Below are 14,626 nucleotides of genomic sequence, written 5' to 3' on the forward strand. Positions count from 1 at the left end.
TGTGAAACCAGGCCCAGCTGTGGAAAGTGAAACTTAATCTTTGTGTTGCTCCAAAAAAAAAAAAAAAACCTCAAGTCTGATGGTGAAACTGCAATGCTAAACCAGGGTGTGACTTTTTGTTTCTCAAACAACAGACAGTTGCATACATGCCATGAGTTAGTGAAAAATCACCATGTTGCAGTAATGTACAATAAAATGCTCTTTACCAAAATTGTAATAACATTATTATAACATCATTAGTTCAAATCTTTTATTATATTCTGCAAACCTCAAAATCCACATCACTACAAAACAGTGTTTCATATGGAAGCTTATTTTACAGAATAAAAAAAAAAGAAGCTTATTGTGACTATCGCACAATTCAGATTTTTTCTCATAGTTGCAAATCTCACAATTTGGACTTTTTCTGAGAATTGTGAGTTTATATCTTGTTCGAATTGAGATATAAACAAGGAAAAAAAGTCAATTGTGAGAAAGTCGCAATTACCTTTTTTATATTTTTATTCTGTGGAAGAAAGAAGCTTCCATAGTTTCACAATCATTGGAGGGAAAAAATAAATACTTTATTTCCCGTTTTGCAACGAAGCTCTGTGCAGTTGAGCCGTATGTGAAAAGGCCCATCTTCATGAGCGCCAATAAGACTCTGTGAAAAGTAAAATAATAGGTTATTAGAATTCAGATTGCAATGCCAAAAACACACCAACTCTTCGACCTTTGCCTTTAATCAGTACTTATCCGTTTAGTTTGTGATACAGATCTACTTGGGTTCCTACCTGCAATTCTGATAAACATGCCTTTTTTAGGCTTTCCGTGTGGTCACCCACACACCAAGCAAGGCTTATGTGGAAAGAAGGATCCTATGTGAAATAGAGGAGGCTGTTACATTAAATTTTATCTAAATTTGATTGTATTTGAATCTATGTTCACAAATATGATACCAATGCCTTGTTTGTACCTTATAAAAGGTGCTGAGGTTGAATTCTTTCATGGTTTGATCCAGTATTTTGCTGAGCTCAAGCAACTGAGTTTTTCCAGTGGAGATTTCCAAACCAAGGAATGTCCTGCATTAACTTTATGCCATTAAAACAGTGCATTGAAATGAAGAAATAATTAATACACAGCCTAGTTAGGTAATTAACAGCGAGAGTAATGAAATACCTAGTCTTTTCAGCATTAGAATACACCATCAGTTTATCAGCCAAGCAGAAAAACCTGAGGAAACAATCTGACTTAGACACCCAGCTACTGACATATGTTATAATGAAACAATTAAGTGTTGATTATATAGCACAGACTTCTGGAAATGTGTCACACCAGTCCGAATGGACTGGATGAACGGTTGAATCCAGTGATGCCGCAGAACCACTGTCTTTGAGAGACTGAGGTGAAACTCTTCAGATAGGGCCAGAGGGATGCCGTGAGTTGCCGCAACCACCATCATTTCATTTAGTACCTCCAGAAAGGACTCCTCAGGATCATCTAAAAAGGGTTAAAGGTCATTCAGAGACAAATTACAGTATTGATCTAAATACACTCAGGCAAAATGCTTACAAGGAAAGAACATGTATGTAGCCCAGTTGCCCCGCTCGTGCTGGAAGGACCGCATTCGCCCTCCATGCTCATCTCTTTTATCGGTCCACTTTTCTTCTGATTCTCCGAACATCTCCCTTACACTCTCGGGTAGAGGCAGTCGAGGTGTCAAGTGGGCTGATTTGCCTGCTTTGCTTTTAACAGATCCATGATCCAAAGGTTCACTGTTGCTATTCATGTAAAAGAGGAATTTAGAGCCCTAGAAATGCAAATCAAAATAAAACTAAACAACATAAGATCAAACGCACCAAACCTGCTTTCAATGTCAAGTTTTCCTCTTTTCCTTGAAGGTGAGGAATCATTTTTTGAAGAGTTTTCAGTTTCATCTTCAGAACTGCTACTACTGTAATTGACAATCATGCTAAGGCAGAAAAATCTTAAAAACGGCAACAGAGGATTCAAAATACCATCTCAGATACGTGACGACACTCTTATTGTCATGCGCAAAGCGCTTCCGATGGTTCTGCTTCTTCACAGAGTCCCACTACAACCGACTACAACAAACAATGGGATTCCTTAACGAATCATTATTTTGAGTCGGATCTTTTACAATGCAACCGTTAAACGGGTTCACATCACAACCTAGCGTGTGATTGCGTTTCTTTGTACGGCGTTAAAAGTTGTGTGACCGAATATTTATTGTTATTTTTTCTCAGCCGAGAGATTACTGTGAATTTAAGTATTAAATATTTTAAATACATTTTCCTAGATGGTTTTATTCAAATCATGGATACTTTTGTGTAAGTGCGTAAGAACCGGTTCTTTGAAATTAACCGTTTGAAAGAACCGATTCAGAGAATGATTCGGACCCCTAATCACAAGAAAACAAACGGTGCTTCATCACAGCGTCCCACTACAGCAAATATTAATTCATATGGTTCCGACTCTTTTGCATTCCGCCCTTACAAAAAAAAAAAAAAAAAAAAAAAAAGGGGGGGAAAAAGCGCAGCTGCAGTCAACATTGAATTTCAGCAATGACAATAAACACTAAACGTTTATACAAACAAAATGTTGACGTTTATTGTCTTATTAAAGCTTCATACTACCTATTATCCTGTCACTACAATAATTCCCCAAAAGCGTTCTAATAAAATAACCACTCACACTAACCCTAAAACAGTGATAGACACATTTTCCGTGGTAATAATAGCGTTTTTAGAACGACTATTAATATATAAATGCCGTTTTTGAATCAAATTAATGAAGTTCCGGTATGTTTTGTGAGGATGCCAATTCTGTGTTATTCAGGTTCCCGTGCGGCTGTCGGGGGTTTCGGTGGTCAGCGATCTAAGCCCGAAATAAAACGCACTATGGGTCGACCATTCCTCGCCAGTCAGCTCCCCTAAATGCGCTGCAAAAGCCGAAAAGACTGTTATCGGGGTTTTATGGAGCAACCCAACCGAAATCCGGAGAGATTGCATGGTTTTCATGCGTTTTTGCAGGCACTGGCCAGGGGTGCGGCCTAGCAGAGACCGCGGAACGATCGGAGGATTTACGGCCTTCAGAAAATACAAGCCGTTTCTTGATTGAACTTCTATCCATGATAATAAACATGGGTGGAATCCACTTCTGAAAAAAAGGTAATATGCATATCTTAACATATTTTACAAGGATGTGTGTTTGTGTGTGGTGTTGCAAAGCTACTGTTAGCCTGCTAGCCAGCTTGCAAATATTCGTTAGCCATTTTGCAAAGCTACGTTTTTGTGTTTTTATCCAGGTGTCTTAAACATCGCCTTGTTCATAGGCTATTGGTTACTGTTTTGTACTTAAATATTAATTCTGCTTAACGTTTCAATTCTGTTACCGGCTTTTATTCGCCGCGATAGAATTGTGTGTAAACAAATGCGCAGCGAACAGAAGCGTCAGTCGTTATCTTTATGTATTATTACATTTTCTTAACCATGCATGCATGCTTTGGAACAGCTGTACCACTTTTATACACACAGGTGATTAAAAATGTGATGCAATAGACTGTGTCTCAAAAACTAGTGTGCCACTATTATGCGCGTATTTTGGGCATCGTATGCACGTTCTGTGATGCCCCAACAATGCTATAGGTTGGTGGGCAAGTCAGTCTCGCTATCCAGCACGAGACTTGAGGTGTACCAGACAGATACTCGTACCTGTGTTATTATCACTGGGATAAAGTGGTCTGCGATCTGTCAGATTTCATTGTTCATTTCATTTCTCCTTGGTGTATCAAGTGCTCAGATACGTTTATAGGTTTGACTTTGTATGATTTGGAGTGCATTGGTGGACATTATGTAGATCTCCTTACCCAGCTAGCCAAGACTCAAATCCAGATGTTGCAGTAAAGGTTAACGGGGCTTTCACGTTTACAATGCTTAAATTGATAGAGGTCATTCCTTATGTAACCAACTATATCAAGAAGTGGTTAACATGTGAGCGCCACTATGTTTTTTTTTCATTTTTTTTTTCATAAAGCCCACTTTGATGCCTTGCCAACAGTCACTGTAACTCATTGATGACTTCTAGTCAGTTTTATGCTGCAAGCTGCTGTTAGTTTTAGGGCTTATTGTACAATAGGGTTATTTTATTCTGTACCAGTTGGACCAGTAGTTCAGATTTTTTATTTGTCTTGCCGACTGGAAACACACATTTTAAATTTAGCAATGTTTTTTTATATACCAGATGAGTACATATTTTAATAGAACGTTAATCTAAGTCTTCATTGCCGTTTTAATTAACTCTTAAATATTGCAAAATTATATTACTCTGCAAAGGTGGGGCATAAGGTAGCTACTTAAGTGGTGTTTAGGTGTCTTTACACCAGCTGTTTATATGCTGTCTATAGGTGGGTCAGAGCAGCCATAATTTAGCATGGTTTTTATCTGGCATTGCATCTTTACACAGAATTTTTGTCAGGCAGAGAGCAGCCTTAAGTTGGCTGCGTAAAAACGCGTTATGTCAGCCAGTTATAGAATGTTACCTCTGTAAAATTTAAAGCAGCACAATATGCAGCAACAATATTAAATGTAATATTATTTTAAATTAAGTCATCAACAAATGTATGAGGCAAGTGATAGTTGAATTGGCCCAAAACTCTTTCACAGGCCATCCAGCACTGCAGTGTAAATGCCCCTAAAGATGTTTGTTGGCTGTGTTTTTCATCCAGATTTCTTGTTTTTGTTTTTTCTTATAGGGCTGTATCAAGGTGATGAAGAAGGTCAAGGTCCTTTGCACTTGATGCTCACATCCATGTCAGTTCTCTGTTTATATCAAGCCAAAACGTGTTCCTGAAAGCATTAGCTACTTTTTTTCCTTTCCCATCCGGGGCAGTCCAACAATCCCTTCCCCCTGAATTCATCCAGAAAGCGGTCCAACTACGGCTCAAAGCTGAATCCATACACCCGAGCACGTATGACGGAGGCGTGGCAGCAGCATGCTGTTGCCCCGCCTCCAGTCGTGCACACCATCCCACCAGGGGCGGACACACTGGGCTGCACCGTCTACGGCATTGTCCTCCAGCCGGACGCGGCATTGCAACAATCCCAGCAACAGCAGCAGCAACAACAACAGCAGCAGCAGCAGCATCACAGTCAGCAGCAGCATCCGGCACAAGCGCAGCAGTCCTCCTTGCATGTAGGGAGCGAGGGAGGACACAAGTGTGGTGCATGTGGCCATGACATCTCCCATCTGGCTAATCCACATGAGCACCAGTGCATGGTGAGCCAAGATCGTTCGTTTCAGTGCACGCAGTGTCTGAAAATCTTCCACCAAGCCACCGACCTGTTGGAGCACCAGTGTGTGCAAGTGGAGCAGAAACCTTTTGTGTGCGGGGTGTGCAAGATGGGCTTTTCGCTGCTAACTTCTCTAGCGCAGCATCACACTGCCCATAACAGCGGAAACCCCATGAAGTGCTCCATTTGTGAAAAAACGTATCGACCGGGTTCTGGAAATGCCACACCAACTTCGTCAACGGCCAACCCAGGGCAACCATCCAACGACGAAGCATCGTCTAGTGGCAGCGCTGCCGTCGGGACATCAGGCCAGCCTACGTTCGAGCCTTCGCAACCTGACAGGCCGTACAAGTGTTCGGTGTGCTCCAAGGGCTTCCGTCACTTATCCGAGCTCACACGTCACGAACGCGTCCACACAGGCGAGAAGCCGTTTAAATGTGAAACATGCGACAAAAGCTTCAGCCAGTCTTCTCATCTAGCCCACCACCAGCGTACCCACAGCTCCGAACGACCATTCAAGTGTGCGGTGTGCGAGAAGAGCTTCAAACACCGCTCCCACCTAGTCCGTCACATGTATGCCCACTCGGGTGAGCACCTTTTTAAGTGCAACCTCTGCGAGTTGCACTTCAAAGAGTCTTCGGAGCTCCTCCACCACCAGTGTCAGCCGCAAGGTGCTCGGCCTTTTCGCTGCGCCACATGTGGGAAGGGCTTCAAGCGTCCGTCCGACCTGAGACAGCATGAACGCACCCACTCGGAGGAACGCCCGTTTCACTGTGAAGACTGCCAGATGAGCTTTAAACAACAGTACGCCCTGGTGCGCCACCGACGCACACACAAGGCCTCCGCCGACCGCCCCTTCAAATGCAACCTGTGCGACAAGGGCTTCCTACAGCCGTCCCACCTGTTATACCACCAGCACGTTCATGGCATGGACAACCTCTTCAAGTGCGCCTCCTGCGGCAAGGGCTTCAGTCAGTCTGGGGAGCTGCTACGTCACAAATGTGGTGAGGCCTCCTCAACACCCACAAATCCAGACAAGCCCTACAAATGTGACGTGTGCGGAAAGGCTTACAAGAAGGCCACCACGCTCCAGCGCCATCAGAATTCCCACTGCACCGAGAAGCCTCTCAAATGCTCGCTGTGTGACCGCCGTTTCCTGTCCTCCTCGGAGTTCGTGCAGCACCGATGCGACCCATCCCGTGAGAAGCCCTTGAAGTGTCCTGACTGCGAGAAGCGCTTCAAGTACTCCTCGGAGATGCAGCGACACAGGCGCGTCCACACCGGAGAGAAGCCCTACAAGTGCGCCAGTTGCGACAAGGGTTTCAAGCAGCGTGAACACCTGGCCAAGCATCAAAGCGTGCATGCGAGAGATGCCCAGTTTAAATGTGTATGGTGCGGAGAGCGTTTCGCTGATCTAGGAGCCCTTCAAGAGCATACTGTCCAGCACACGGCTGAAGGTGGAGGGTACCCTGTGTCTTCTCTCATTCAGTAACTTGTGTCCCCGATTACATTCACAGAGGTTTTAGGAATCTCAGCAAACTACCCCAGTCAAATGAATTTTTACAAGGCCCAGTAACCTCATAATACCTCATTTTGTTCTAAACATGCATATACTCAAGTAGTTATTCCCTTTCTGATGTCTTGAGGCATCTTTTAATTGGGTATGATTGGCAAACAAAGATGAATTATTGGTTGTTGGTTTATATATGAATCCTGGGAGGATGGAAACAGATCTTCGAACTCTATCCCAGAAAGCACTGTGATCCTAGGACAGTAGGGCGGCATTTGCCCTGCTTCATGGCTCCTTGGCCAGACGTGGCTCACAATGCCCTTCTTCAAGATCTTTAGAGCACAAGGCAAAAACGATTTGGTCTGCAACTATTTGTTCAGTCTTGAACCATCATATAGAATCAGCTATCGATTTTTGGTATCACATTGTAGTACCTAGTATGGTTGAGATACTGCTTACTGTTTGCCTCTACAAAAGAACTCTACTTGGATCTCTAGCCTTGCTCCAATTTGAGTACATTGTATGCACATTGGGAGCACCTCCTGTGCGCATTTAGTTCACCCCACAACTGAAGACAAAAGAAAAAGGGTGAAAAAGTTGTGCTGTTATAAACTGTTGAAACTGTCTGTTTAAGTCAATGTTGACGTTCTCCTCGTGGCAACTAATGGTATGTACCAAAAACCATCATTGTACTGTACCACACCCTAAACGGGACAGATCGTTAACCAGCAGAAGTATAATGACCTCAGACGGTCTCTACATTTCACTGAGATTATACGTAAATATATAGAATCTATATAGAAATGTAAACTTGCATACAAACAGTTCATATTACCACCAGAATCAGTACAGCTGTCCTAAAAATTGCTTAAAAACCTGAAAAGGCTTTCCTGTATTACTGTATGTATATAGTTAGTATGTATTCAACTTGTTTAACAGTCCTGTCATTAGATATTGCATTGTCTTTCTTAAGCTGCACCAGTTATAAGTAGCTTTTCATGTTCTGATTCATACATTCTTTACGTTTTGTTTCTGATTTGCCTTTTTAAAGTTAAATTTAGCCTCTTTGTAGATGTGGTTGGGATTGTAATTGGTGTATTCAAGGTTGTGTGAAAGTTTAGTCTGTTTTTATAAAGGTTTTTGCCCCTCCCCCCACCTTTACAGGACTTGTGTACTTGTTGTACAGTACCCTTAGTGTCATTTTATGTCTACTGTATAGATTTATCCATGTGTTTGATCTTTAATCTGCCAACTCCATGTCTTGCCTATAGTCATTTGCCTTTTGCAACATGACGGTGAGTCTTTGTTTCCCTGTTATTTTATTTTATAAAAACTATAATCAAAGACTTTCAAAATGTATTTTCGGCTTCCCCCAGGATCCAGGAGGGAAAGTAATTGTTTTGGGCCTCTAAGGCCTTGCATTCAGATGTTTTTATTAGTGAACGTCTGTGTTGCATACTCATCCAACGATAACCAGTATGTTCTTTTGAGATTTTTTTTAAAATTGACATATATCCCAAAATATGTGTATATATTTAAACATAGACATATTTGAGTGGTACTCATACAAGAGTAATCTATGGCTTTTTGAATCACATGCTCTGCTTGTTTTAATTTTAGAAGAATCTACCACTTTTTGTAATGGTCCACAAAGCTGAATTTTAATAGAACTGTTCAAATCTCGATTTGCCTACCTTTTTATTTTTTTTATTTGACTTTACCCCTCCCACCCCATCGCAATTTCCCATCATCCTACATGGGGCAAAATGACATTCTTGGCTCTGTTGCTTATGCAGTATTATATGTTGATTACTGGCCCTTGAGGAACATCTCCCTCTTGCAGTTAGGTTTCGCCTGTTCCTGTACTGCGGGGTTAGTGGTGATGATGACACTTTGGCCTTAAGCAGGGGCGTCTAGTTTCTCCGCAGAGCCCTTGGCCTCCAATTTGTTTCCCCTTTATAGGATCTATTTATGCAAGGGGCTTTTTTTAAACCATAGGCATTAAGAATGAAAGAGCAGTTGGATTTCATAAGTATGTTGTTTTTTTATGTTTTCATGTTTGTATATTAATTTTTTTATTAATATTGTTTAAAATCTCTATAAATCTCTATATTCTTGGCAGACGTGTCAGGATCACAGGGGAACGTCAACCTTCGATCGATGACCTTCCTCTATGGTTTTGAGACCTCTCCACCCCGTGCATGCCTGCTGTGTTAGTTCCTGTAATCTGTTCCAAGTATCTGCGCATCCAAGCGCACGTACTTATCCTTAGCTTTTTTTCAAATTGTAGATTGTGAATGAGCTAGTAAAAGAAGTTCATGTGGCGGTTGATGTGACATTCATGCTGAAATATCTGTATGTAGCATTTAATATACACAGCACTAACTAATAAACCTTTTCATTAATAATGCATTGTTGTGTGTCATTTTTATGTGCATTTATTTTCTTTATATTGATGCATTTTGTGTTTTAAGATGAAATTCAGCAGAAGATGCTAAATGTATGGGCATCTTCTTGGGCATTGAGGTTATTTAGGACCTGGTAGCTCTTATGTCAGAACCCATACAATCCAGAATCTGTGGCTGCATGTCGTGCAGGAACTGGTCTGGCTCCAGCAGCGATCCTAAGCTTGTCCCAAGATTTCCTGAATGTTTTTAATGCCATCTGGAAATATAAAAAAAACAGACAATTAAAAACCATAAAAAGATTATTAATTCTAGAAGTGTCTTATTATGACCATGTCTTTAAAAAAAATAAAAAAAATAAAGAATAATAATCCTCACCTCTGCAATCTCCACCTTGCGTTCCCATTCCTTAACACTCTTCTGCAGCTGGCCGTGGGACTCTTTAACCTCGATGTATTCTAGGACATGTGGTACATGATAGTCGGCCAACTGGCCCTTCAACTTCCTGTTCAGAGCCTCTGCTTTGTTTCGTTCCTGTCAGGAAAAATAAAATCAATATTATGGCTTTTGGCCAGTTGAGTATCATTCCAACTAGTACAAATACCTTTTAGTTGGTTTAGCCACAAAAGCGTTGATTTTTAAAGTGTAAATATTTGGTTATTTCCTGTCATGATGTTGGTATCTGGATCAGATACTCAAAGCTCTCGAGGAGCTTTATGGTGGTCTTCCTACGGATCAGTAAGTTCAACAAGTACATAGAACGAATGTCATTATTCTGACCTCCTCCGCTTGCTTGATCTCCTCCTCAATCTTAACCAGTAACTTCCTCCGTAAAGCAATGTCACTGTTCAGCACATCTGACTCGAGTGTCAAGGTCTGAAGCTTCTTCTGCAAGAAGGGGACATTGAAAAAAAATCTTTAGACACTTAAGGATGATAACTATAATGATATAGTTCTAAATATTAAAGAATAACAGAGTCCACAGCACAAGGGCACAGAGAAACAATCAGAATGATTTTTTCTAGCTGATAAAAACATTGACAGCCAATCAGAATCCATCCTATTTTAAAAAGCTTGAGCATTTAAAGCGACAGATGACAAAACTGCAGCGTGTGCTTAGAATAAACAGAACTATATCGTCCGCTGGTGTGGACGCTATTATAGTTATCTTTGTAGTTATCATTCTTGTTGTGAACAGGCCTTTACAGTGCCCACACTTTTAGGTCAACACAAGGCCAACAGTTCCCTATAGTAATAATGACCATTGCAAGACCTGTCCTAATACTGTGTGGCGTGTGGCTCAACAAATAGATGATATCTTCAGATAGTTTCTATGTTTAACCAAGAATCACCTTATTAGAATTCAAGGCCTGCAAGGCATTCCCTGCAAGCAGTTTGAGATCCAAATGTTCAAGGTTTTGCTCATCCAGTCGTTTACGAGTTTTGACGTTCTCAGACTTGAGCAGCTCAAAGTCCACCGCCGTCAGTCCCTCACCCATCTCCTTCTGTTGCTTTAGCTGGACCTGTAGTTTTTTCTTGTGTGCGACGAGTGCTGTATTCTTCTGATGCAACTTCTCGATCAAGTTCTCCTGGAAAAATGGCACTTTATTGGGAATTTAAATCACAACTTTTGTCAGAATAAACCTGCGACTTGAAGTTTTCTTTTACCTTGGCCCTTATTCTGTCCTCAATGTATCTGATGACCTTCTCAGCACTCATCGTCAAACACTTTTTGTCCTGCAGTGCTTTACAGATGTCGCGATCAAACTGGCAACGTTCTTTTTTAACCTCCGCCAAGTGGATATCAGCTTCTTCCAGAGTTGCCTAAAGAGGGTAGAATCAATTATATAAGCGTGTGTAATATATTTGTGACAAAGCTTTATGAGCTTGTTCCCTCTCTTGACTAATGACCTTGTAATTTTCCAGCTCTCTTTTTGAATGGTCTTTGGCTCTCTTCACATCCTCAGTCATCTGTTTAAGCACGCTTTGGGCGACATCACATTTCTGTTCCAGTGTCAGGAGCTGTTGTCTCTCTGGAGTGCGAACTTTAGTTTTCCTTCCTGGACTCTGGAATCAAAACATGGACAATGAATGAATGAATGAACATCATGCATGGTTTTTTTTTATTGTTAATTATTATTTATAATATGATATTATTTATATCATGTTTTGATGCACACATTTCTTGATCAAAACTTTGCTAAAAAAAACTGTTGTACACAATCTATTAAATGCCTTCTGTCATCTGATTGATAATTTTATACTTTTTTAGCAAGTAAAAGGCCTTTTAATATAACTGTAAAAAAAAAGTCCTCCTTCAGATTTTTATAAATTAAACATAAGAATAACTTTTATATTGCTAGTAATATTTCAAGATGAACACTTCCTGAACTGAAGTAACTTAGGTTTACTTGAGTATGAAAAAATCATGTTAAAATGTATGAAATATGATGCATCAAACGTTTATTTCTAAATCTCTCAATCGTCGTCGGTCGTTGTATTGCACTGCATCATATGTTTTGTCCCCCACAATAAAAAACTATGGAGCTTTGATCACAAAACTTAGAATTTAAATATTATCTTACTAAAACATATTATCGGAAGATCTACCCACGGTTTCACAGACGAGGCTTAAGCTAGTCCCAGACTAAAATGCATGTTTGAGCTGTTTTAACTGAAAGCAACTTGCACTGAGATATCTTAAAATATGTCAGTCAGTGCCATTGTTTTTGTCTCAAGATGCACACTAATGTTTTTTTCTAAAACTCGTTTAAAATACGACTTAAATGTCTTAATTGAATTAAAGGAACACTCCACCGTTTTTTGAAATAGGGCTTATTCACCTTCTTTCCTACATTTAGATAGGTGGGCAAATGCATTTTTGTCTCAGTGCATGCATTGTTTTAGTTGGACAGGGTCGGCGCTAGCTTAGCTTAGCATAATGAATGGAATCCTTTGTTGCCAGCTAGCATGTCCTGAGTAAAAGTGATAAAAAAAAAAAAAAAACCACCTAATTACTTCTTGTGGCCTGCGTATTCACAACAAGTACAAATAGCGATGCAGATTAACACTAGGCGATTTCCTAGGCAGATATTGATTTATATATTAAGGACTATATTAGGGGGAAGCACAGGTGAAGCACTGCTACTTGGGCGCAGAGATATCACGCCCAAGTAGTAGTGCTTCGCCTGTGCTTCCCCCTAATATAGTCCTTAATATATAAGTCAATATCTGCCTAGGAAATCGCCTAGTGTTAATCTGCATCACTATTTGTAGTTGTTGTGAATACGCAGGCCACAAGAAGTAATTAGGTGGGTTTTTAAAAATTTTTATATCACTTTTACTCAGGACATGCTAGCTGGCAACAAAGGATTCCATTCATTGTGCTAAGCTAAGCTAGCGCCGACCCTGTCAAACTAAAACAATGCATGCACTGAGACAAAAATACATTTGCCCACCTATCTAAATGTAGGAAAGAAAGTGAATAAGCCCTATTTCAAAAAACGGTGGAGTGTTCCTTTAAGGGCTAATCCTGGTTTAATCTAAGCCCCGTTTTAGTGTCACAGTGACAATTTCTATGCATTTTATGTAAGTAGTCTATACTGTTATAAAGATCTCAATGATTAATGTATTTCAATATGTCAGGATTTACAGGATTAAAGAACACAGAAATAACAACGTAAAACTTATTATATTACAAGATTTACAAGCACAGTCATGTTTCACCCATAGACTGTAAGGTTTTACCTCAAAACTTGAGAGTGAAAGCATAACGATAGAGACGTCACGACTCACGAGCACTAAACATTACATCAGAACTGTATGCACTTGTTTACTTTATTAAATACAAATATATGCTATTTAAAAAGCATTATATATATATATATATATATATATATATATATATATATATATATATATATATATATACCGTTGCCATTTCCTTCCGTGATGCTGTTACCTCCGATTGAGTCTGAAGGTCCAGTCGACTAATATATTGCTCACATATACCGATCTCTGCTTGTAGCGCTGCATTGGAGCGTCTTAAATGTAGGGAAATAAAAATGAGTTGTGTTTACATGTTAAAAATCATATAAAATGCAAAAGTATTTGCTGATGCAACCAGAAATAAAACGTTATAAGAAACTACGTTCAGTTAAAATGCGGCTGGTCCTACTGGTTATTAGCCAGCTAAATAAGAGCATTGCAACGCTTTTTTTTCTTTTCTTTTTTTGCCAAACATGACTGCAAGATTAAGTCAACATTTTAAATAGAAAAAAGCTTTTATGACTTACTTTAAGTCCTTTACAAGTTCAACAAGTTGGTTTTGATCCGTGTCAGTTTTACTGTGCTCTGTCGTAGCTGCCATGGCTGCTTGTTGCCATGGTTTCGTGCGCGCGTTTGTTTCGCCCTTAATAAATTATTGGTAGACTATTAATCAATAAACACATAAATTCATTATCCATTGTTGTGATACTCTATGAAAAACGTATATTAAAAATAAGCACGTTTTTAATATGAATTTTAATTTAGGGTCAGATTGTAGCCTATCAGATAATGTCCACCATAATTATGAAAGACATTAAAATAAAAAAAGAACATCAGAATGATTATTTATTATTTAAAACAGTTCTCTTATAAGGATATTTATACATGATTTATTTCAGTGGCAGATTTACATTTGCCATCTACATACAGATTTATATTTCCCCGAAATGTATAGTATAATAGTTTATTACGGTAAACAAGTTGAACAGAAATTTATGACAATGCTTTTGAAATTAAACCCTCTTTATAGCAGTGAATGAAACGATGAACACAGCCAGCCACACATTTCCTCAAAATGTCTGTTAGACATCAAACGGAAGTCAAATATGGGCGCATAGCAACGGAAGGACATGCCCAGTGGCCATGACCATAGATAATACATACATACAGATGCCTCATTAGCGGCTGTAACCCGTCCGCCATATTGGAACGGTCAAAACCGGTCCGTAAACACTCGAGAGCAAGTTGACTGTGCGTCTACAACCGTAGTTAATCACATTTACTAATATCTATATCTTCAACAGAAAGATTAGAAGATGATTTTCATAGAATTTTGTTTATCATTAATGTTGCGCAATTCTGTATGTGGATATTACATATTGAGTTATAAAAACAAAAACAAACACATTCTTACCTCTGAAAGGTTAGTACATTTCGTATGGAATGTATGTCGGCGGTTTTTACAACCATATGCTGCACAATACTGTATCTTTATCGATGGAAATGTATTTATTTGTTAGTGCGAGTGATAAACAGCGTCATGTTGACCGTTCCAAGATGGCGGTAGCGTCGACGAGTTTGGAGCTGGCGCATGTGGTGTCTACGTATAGATATCTATCGAAATCTATGGCCATGACAAACTTGTACTTCCG

General features: G+C 39.8%; 3 protein-coding genes across 8 annotated transcripts; 1 reads left to right on the forward strand and 2 right to left on the reverse strand.

Moving 5' to 3' along the window:
- Positions 1 to 236: 236 nt before the first annotated feature.
- Positions 237 to 2,379, reverse strand: usb1 (U6 snRNA biogenesis 1). 3 transcript variants are annotated; one of them, XM_082160338.1, is made up of 7 exons: positions 1,998 to 2,379; positions 1,552 to 1,789; positions 1,296 to 1,479; positions 1,159 to 1,212; positions 956 to 1,061; positions 774 to 857; positions 237 to 643 (listed from the first exon to the last, which is right to left on the reverse strand). In XM_082160338.1, the coding sequence occupies exons 1-7, from the start codon at positions 1,998 to 2,000 to the stop codon at positions 539 to 541; spliced, it is 774 nt and encodes a 257-aa protein (XP_082016464.1). In that variant the 5' UTR covers positions 2,001 to 2,379; the 3' UTR covers positions 237 to 538. The 3 variants fall into 3 exon arrangements, with proteins under 3 accessions (XP_082016464.1, XP_082016463.1, XP_082016462.1); XM_082160337.1 differs by having other exon boundaries at positions 1,552 to 1,754; positions 1,844 to 2,379; XM_082160336.1 differs by having other exon boundaries at positions 1,552 to 1,760; positions 1,844 to 2,370.
- Positions 2,380 to 2,812: 433 nt separating this feature from the next.
- On the forward strand, positions 2,813 to 9,211 carry znf319b (zinc finger protein 319b). Its single transcript, XM_082160314.1, has 2 exons — positions 2,813 to 3,170; positions 4,754 to 9,211. Exon 2 carries the CDS (start codon positions 4,972 to 4,974, stop codon positions 6,781 to 6,783), a length of 1,812 nt encoding a protein of 603 aa, XP_082016440.1. The 5' UTR covers positions 2,813 to 3,170; positions 4,754 to 4,971; the 3' UTR covers positions 6,784 to 9,211.
- Positions 8,497 to 14,574, reverse strand: cfap263 (cilia and flagella associated protein 263). 4 transcript variants are annotated; one of them, XM_082160328.1, is made up of 8 exons: positions 14,389 to 14,574; positions 13,168 to 13,249; positions 11,118 to 11,273; positions 10,875 to 11,030; positions 10,559 to 10,795; positions 9,987 to 10,094; positions 9,585 to 9,740; positions 8,497 to 9,465 (listed from the first exon to the last, which is right to left on the reverse strand). In XM_082160328.1, the coding sequence occupies exons 1-8, from the start codon at positions 14,442 to 14,444 to the stop codon at positions 9,355 to 9,357; spliced, it is 1,062 nt and encodes a 353-aa protein (XP_082016454.1). In that variant the 5' UTR covers positions 14,445 to 14,574; the 3' UTR covers positions 8,497 to 9,354. The 4 variants fall into 4 exon arrangements, with proteins under 4 accessions (XP_082016454.1, XP_082016452.1, XP_082016453.1 ...); XM_082160326.1 differs by having other exon boundaries at positions 13,138 to 13,249; XM_082160327.1 differs by lacking the exon at positions 14,389 to 14,574 and adding an exon at positions 13,502 to 13,617.
- Between the last annotated feature and the right edge of the window lie 52 nt (positions 14,575 to 14,626).

This window comes from Leuciscus leuciscus, assembly GCF_965113295.1.
Source record: "Leuciscus leuciscus genome assembly, chromosome: 25".
Lineage (NCBI taxonomy): Eukaryota > Metazoa > Chordata > Actinopteri > Cypriniformes > Leuciscidae > Leuciscus > Leuciscus leuciscus.

Excerpts from the sequence above, each read along its gene's own strand:
- usb1 (XM_082160336.1), bottom strand. The coding sequence starts at position 1,950 with ATGATTGTCAATTACAGTAGTAGCAGTTCTGAAGATGAAACTGAAAAC. Across the intron at positions 1,761-1,843 it reads AAACTTGACATTGAAAGCAG|CAACAGTGAACCTTTGGATC; the intron begins GTTTGGTGCGTT and ends TTACATGAATAG. Across the intron at positions 858-955 it reads ACCTCAGCACCTTTTATAAG|GATCCTTCTTTCCACATAAG; the intron begins GTACAAACAAGG and ends TATTTCACATAG.
- znf319b (XM_082160314.1), top strand. The coding sequence starts at position 4,972 with ATGACGGAGGCGTGGCAGCAGCATGCTGTTGCCCCGCCTCCAGTCGTG.
- cfap263 (XM_082160325.1), bottom strand. The coding sequence starts at position 13,575 with ATGGCAGCTACGACAGAGCACAGTAAAACTGACACGGATCAAAACCAA. Across the intron at positions 10,796-10,874 it reads AGGACAGAATAAGGGCCAAG|GAGAACTTGATCGAGAAGTT; the intron begins GTAAAAGAAAAC and ends CCATTTTTCCAG. Across the intron at positions 9,741-9,986 it reads AGATCAAGCAAGCGGAGGAG|GAACGAAACAAAGCAGAGGC; the intron begins GTCAGAATAATG and ends TTTTCCTGACAG.